The sequence below is a fragment of the Micropterus dolomieu genome, linkage group LG15 (assembly GCF_021292245.1).
Source record: "Micropterus dolomieu isolate WLL.071019.BEF.003 ecotype Adirondacks linkage group LG15, ASM2129224v1, whole genome shotgun sequence".
NCBI classification, from domain to species: Eukaryota; Metazoa; Chordata; class Actinopteri; order Centrarchiformes; family Centrarchidae; genus Micropterus; species Micropterus dolomieu.
The window spans coordinates 9,687,075-9,693,177 of NC_060164.1; the positions used below are offsets into that span (position 1 = coordinate 9,687,075).

Genomic DNA, 6,103 nt, shown 5'->3' on the forward strand with positions numbered 1-6,103 from the left:
CATGGCACCCCAAACCATCACTGACTGTGGAAACTACACTGGACTTCAAGCAATGTGGATTCTGTGCCTCTCCTCTCTTCCTCCAGACTCTAGGACCTTGATTTCCAAAGGAAATGCAAAATTTACTTTCATCAGAGAACATAACTTTGGACCACTCAGCAGCAGTCCAGTCCTTTTTGTCTTTGCGAGACGCTTCTGACGCTGTGTCTTGTTCAAGAGTGGCTTGACACAAGGAATGCGACAGCTGAAACCCATGTCTTGCATACGTCTGTGCGTGGTGGTTCTTGAAGCACTGACTCCAGCTGCAGTCCACTCTTTGTGAATCTCCCCCACATTTTTGAATGGGTTTTGTTTCACAATCCTCTCCAGGGTGTGGTTATCCCTATTGCTTGTACACTTTTTTCTACCACATCTTTTCCTTCCCTTCACCTCTCTATTAATGTGCGTGGACACAGAGCTTGCCCTCCTTGTACAAGGTGTCAATGGTCATCTTTTGGACAGCTGTCAAGTCAGCAGTCTTCCCCATGATTGTGTAGCCTATTAGAACTAGACTGAGAGACCATTTAAAGGGCTTTGCAGGTGTTTTGAGTTAATTAGCTGATTAGAGTGTGGCACCAAGTGTCTTCAATATTGAACCTTTTCACAATATTCTAATTTTCTGAGATACTGATTTGATTAGTTGTCAGTTATAATCATCAAAATTAAAAGGAATGAACACTTGAAATATATCAGTCTGTGTGGAATGAATGTATACATTATACAAGTTTCACTTTTTGAATGGAATTACTGAAATAAATCAACTTTTTGATGATATTCTAATTATATGACCAGCACCTGTATTCAGTATTAGCGCGACATCTGCCGGTAAGGAAACCTGGATCCCGTTACTGACGTGTTTTGACTGCAGCTATTTAACACAACTGAAGTCAGTTGCACATTGGTCCGACATTTGTAAATTGGACATTCAGAGGAGGAAATTTGATTTGAAACGTCAACAGGTTTGTGGGAAAAAAAGAAATATTTTGTATTTATGCCAGCCTTCCAATCAAGAATCTGTGTGGAACGTCTTTTTTTATTTTGAAGCTATGATGAGTAGCTTACCTGGATTATTCAGGGGATTCTTGTCCATACATGGGCCACAAGAAGGCGCTTTATTAAAAGAGAAGTTTGTTCAACTTTATTGTAAAATGTAGCAGCATGAAAGTAAAACAATGTTATTATTATTATTATTTTTTTCCTAAAGGCTTCAGCCTTCAGCAACCACAACAGTGTGACTGTGTTAAAATGTTGACAAACGCATTTCACATTCAGTAGAGGTGTTATGGGTCCCAAGTTTACATGTAGTTATTGATCTTATTGTCTTAAAATTTGCCAACAATAATAATAATAATAATAATAAAGTATAACTTCCCATTTCATCGCAAGTTTCAGTTTCCTTTCCACTCAGAAAGTACCAATACAGCACTAACTTCGTCGTAGTTATTGAAGAAACGCTCCTGGCGCGCCTCTGTCTGGTCCTCAGGTATGTTGAAGTTATCTGAAGAAAACCGGATATATGTACTTTAACGGCAACTACAGCATGCTATGAGTTTGCTGTAAGGGTGACCTTTGCTTGGGCAGGAGAGTCGAAAGTCTTATCGTTCAGCTAACTTGTTAACACAACTGATTTTGATAGCTAACGTCGGCTAAGTTACCGCTCATACAGACCAAAGATGCAGAAGACTGAAACGAGAAGACTGAAACGAGATGGGATACTATGTAGCACTTCCGTGTTTGCGTTAGCCGCTGACCCGGGAGACGTTTGTTTCTGATTTGGCTGGTAGATCAGGGTTTTTATTTGAATTTTATTTTGTTTTTAAATATTTTAGCTGTGATGTTTGTTTGGATCGTGTTAGATTATTCGCAGTTGTGTTAGCGAGTTCGTGTTCACAGTAACGTTAACGTCAAGGCTGTGCACCGTTAACGTTAGCTGATCAGACAACGCTAGCGTTAAGTAGTAATATCGATTTGCAGCAACGTTAGCAAACGTTAGCTAGGATTAGTTCTCATGTAGTATGTATGCAGTCCGACACCAGTAAAAGTCAAATGCATTGACGTTATAAATTGCCAATCACAGGAATTTAATCGCCTTTTGCGCTTGGCTCAGCTTATCTTGTAAATAAGCTAGAGTAGCGGATGCTTTATCTTGGCTTTTCTAACGTCTTTGGCTAAACTTAAACCGGCTATCTTAAGTTTAACGTTTAAAATAACGTGAAACAGCTTGGCCTCGAAATCTAGAGTCAGATTGTCTATACGCTCTTTCGTCAAGGCGTGTTGTCAGAAGGTAGTTAATTAGCTATAACACTCGCAAACATAAACATGCTTTGTTTATAGTGCACACGTTTTGCGTCACCGTGTTTCCCTCTCACAACACACAGCTCGTCCATTAAACTGACACAAAAGATGAAGAGAGCCAGGAGCGGTGGTGATGAGGAAGCTCCCCGGCAGAATGGCACTGCTGGCCGGAGGAAAGGAGACCAACAGCAGAGTGACGGGGGCGACGCTGGCTCTGCCTTCGGCCCAGCAGATCTGCAAGAGGACGACAATGACCCGGGGCTCAGAAGAGAAATACGGAGCAAATACAGAGACCTCATCAACTCAGTGCAACGTGAGTGAAGACGGATAGGCAGGTTGGGGGAGGCACGTTGTTGTTTATTAGTTGACGTGTCTTTGATGTGTTTCCTTCTTGTTTTTGCTCTCTTTCCAGAAAATAGGGAAGATATGCTGAGTCCCTCAAACAACAAACTCACAGAAGTTTTAGAAGAGGCAAACAAACTTTTTAAAGATGGTAGGTGTGCTCCAGCAACAGAAGTGTTGAACTTGGGCAATGACAGTGCCTGTAAAGATGGCTGGACAGATTGTGCATTCAGTAAAGCCGCAAGAAACACATTTTCTCAATCAGAGCAAATTCTTACTACTAGCTTTGGAATAAATATGCTTAGGAAGAGGAGCAGGAGTTTCTCCTGGGTGCTCCGCTTTCCTCCCACAGTCCTGGCACATGCAGGTCAATTGACAGTTTAAAGCCACGTTTCAACCAAAAGACCTCCTTCAGCCCACTGTTGTGTGCATTTCCATCGTGGTCTAAAGACCTGTGAAGATTAGGCAAATTAACCAGCTGATGTAGGCTGCAGGCCTGTACACTGTACAAAGCGATGCACAGGCATCATGATTTGTAACCACTATCCATGAGTAAAATTTATAAATGAACATCAGATTTGATTGGGATATAGTGAAAAACTACAGGCTTTGCGTGACCATTAAAGCAGCTTTTTTGTGTGGGAGGATAATGGAGAGAGACACACAATAAAGTTTAATAACAAACAAAAAGCCATATTAAGTTCTTAAAATAACTCATAGTGGCTCTCAAGCATAGAGAAAAAATAAAATTGCGACAGTTTGGAAGGTTATTACAACATTACCAGCCAACAAGAGCTGCAGATCAGCTGGCCAGACTCACGTCTGTGTCGCCTGAGCGTCGGAGGAACGGGATAACGGGCGCTGTTTTGGAGAGGAGATCAACTTTCGGCTCTGTGTAAAAACTTCCTGATTGATGAAAACTTAAAACAACAACTTCGGAACCAGTATTTAGCATAGCTGCATCAGCTTTTCGCTGTAAACACACTGCTGCACGCTGGCTGCTATTTCCAAGCAATACATTTAATGCCGACGTACGATCTCAGGCGGACATCGGCGAGACTTGTGTGGTATTTGACTGTTGATTGTAGTTTATTGGTTTGCAAACAACAGTGGAAAAGAGAGGAGCAATCGTAGAAAAACACCCGACATTCTCCAGTTAAAGCCAGTAGCCTCTACTCGCCCATTTAGAAATTCCCCTCCCAAAGTACCGGTACTTTCGGAAAGTACTACCACCTGAGCAGGGACTTTTTGGGGGGTAAAATAAAGACCCTAGAACTAAATTTAGACCCTGGTCCCTTTGGTGGAAACTCATTGACTTCCTCCAAAGGTTCCTAGTTCCGGGGTATAGTTCCTTTGGTGGAAACGCAGCTTAAATCGCTCATTTACAAATAATGTAACTTTGAATTTGTAGTATCCAACAGTTCAAACCCAAGTGACATATCATCACGCAGCCCTGCTGTTTGATCAATTTGATTTCACTGTGTTCCTTGGCAGTCCGGCAGGCGAGAGAAGCAGCACTCGATGCCCAGCTCCTTGTTGTGGCCACAGACCTGGGAAAGGAAAAAGCCAGCCAACTGTTCGCCGAGGGCACTGCTTTTGATCCCACTGCTTTTGCTGAGCACCTTGTGAGTGAATTTATTGCGTACATGCATTATAACTACATATAAAAACATTTTGATCGGGACAAGTACTACTTGTATGAAGTCGAGTGATCCTGTTTTGGACAGAGATGGACACTCGTAGAGCCTTATTTTCATAACACTTTTATATTTAGAATATGTTTGTTTGTAATGCGACTTCTGAGGCAGTATACATTGCAGTGGGTATGTGGAGATATCTCATCTTCTCACACAGTTGTCCTTCATGGGTCTCAACCGACTGGAAGACGGGGAGGACGAGCAGCAGAACGGAGGTGCTGTTGATGGCTACCTGCCTCAGGATGCTTGGCACAGAGTGGCCAGGAGAGCAGAGTGCTGCTTCAGGACGGCACCCTCCTTCCACTACATGTGAGTGCATTAGCATGTGACGTGCAAGGGTATTTTGAAACCACCACTGATGATGGGAAAGGCACAGTCGTGGTGTTGCGATCAAAACCCTACAATTAACCTGAACTTGTGTTGAAACTTTTCTTAGAGTTTAAACAGGTTTATTATCACTACTATTATTTATTGGTTAATTATTGCATTTTCACTGGTTTGTTACCATCCCATGGCAGTATTTTAGCAGTGTTGTCACTGACTTTTTCATTCCTGTGGTCCTTTTTATCAGGATGGGTTCGTTCCATGCAGAGCCGCCTCCACCGAAGCAAAGGACAGAACGGCAAAGGAAGCTACCCGGCAAGGAAGCTAAAAGGATAATGCCTACTCAGGTAGCTAAACCTACACATCCATGGCTCCAGTTATCGACACTTGATGTGACTGGGACTTTACAAGTATTGTAATATTAATAATTAGATAATAATGAAGTTTCTAAGATACCCCTAAATGTAATTGTAGCAACCTCCTATCACCCTACAAAAGTGACTAAGTTGTCGGTTTTTTAGTACTTATAATCAAATCGTGTATTTTATATATGAAATCTACAGATTTTATAATAATCAGTAACAAGGTTTAGTTCCAAAGACACTTGTTTTTCTCAGAATGCAGGTTTTCATTTTATAGTTGGAGACAGTATTTCCATATGTTTGGATTAGGAGGGTTTTGATGGCGCAGGTGCTCACTGCATCATGTTATTGTTGTTTGTCAGCTGAAGAAAATGGAAGACTCCCATCAAGAAGCGACCGAGAAAGAGGTGGAAAGGATCCTGGGATACCTGAAGAGTTACTACCAAGATGATCGTGAGTTTCAAGTCGACCTTGCAGACTTTAACATTTCATCATTTTATAACCATTATTTGCTCACTTGTCTCTGTTTCTACCACAGCAACTTCACCAATATCCTATTACGAGTTTGTCATTGACCCCAACTCGTTTTCCCGGACTGTAGAGAACATTTTCCACACATCTTTCCTAATCAGGGTGAGCTGCCTGTGCTCACGTTTGTTTAAGTTCCCCTTCGAGGGAACTCGAACTGCGTCGGTTACGACACTATGGGAACGCCTCTAGGCGAAGCAGGTCTGAACGTGAATGAAATCACTCCAATCCTATTGGCCTGTTGCTAGAACGGTAAGGTGTGACGGAATAACCGGAGGAGTATAAAGCACACCTGTACACACTCATCATTAGCTTTTTTTTATTCAGCAGGCGCTCTGTATGTTGTTTGAAGAAAGCTCCAGTCCTACAAGCAGTATGTCTTACCTGAAGAAGAAGTCTACCAGCATGTCCGGCAACCAGATGTACAGAAGGTGTGTTTTTTCTTGCCCTCGGTACATCACGGATGGAGATTCTCATGAGATGTGTGTCTCATGTTTGGGGATGGAGCACGCACGG

General features: G+C 42.3%; 1 protein-coding gene and 1 long non-coding RNA gene across 4 annotated transcripts in view; one reads left to right on the plus strand and one right to left on the minus strand.

Annotated features, from left to right (window-relative positions):
• Positions 1–1,788, minus strand: part of LOC123984053 — a 12,928-nt gene extending 11,140 nt beyond the window's left edge. For both annotated transcript variants that reach the window (XR_006828357.1, XR_006828358.1), the window contains exons 1-2: positions 1,470–1,788; positions 1,102–1,149 (exon numbers count right to left, since the gene is read on the minus strand). This is a non-coding gene — a long non-coding RNA (uncharacterized LOC123984053). The remainder of the gene's footprint in view (positions 1–1,101; positions 1,150–1,469) is intronic.
• Positions 1,405–6,103, plus strand: part of nsmce4a (NSE4 homolog A, SMC5-SMC6 complex component) — a 5,820-nt gene continuing 1,121 nt past the window's right edge. Inside the window, exons 1-8 of one of the 2 annotated variants that reach the window (XM_046070659.1) lie at positions 1,405–1,522; positions 2,418–2,647; positions 2,747–2,827; positions 4,171–4,301; positions 4,531–4,682; positions 4,945–5,044; positions 5,422–5,512; positions 5,598–5,692. In XM_046070659.1, the coding sequence (XP_045926615.1) occupies positions 2,443–2,647; positions 2,747–2,827; positions 4,171–4,301; positions 4,531–4,682; positions 4,945–5,044; positions 5,422–5,512; positions 5,598–5,692 (855 nt within the window). In that variant the 5' untranslated portion in view covers positions 1,405–1,522; positions 2,418–2,442. Of the gene's footprint in view, positions 1,523–1,556; positions 2,324–2,417; positions 2,648–2,746; positions 2,828–4,170; positions 4,302–4,530; positions 4,683–4,944; positions 5,045–5,421; positions 5,513–5,597; positions 5,693–6,103 lie in introns of those variants that run through there. The other variant, XM_046070658.1, reaches the window with a different exon arrangement.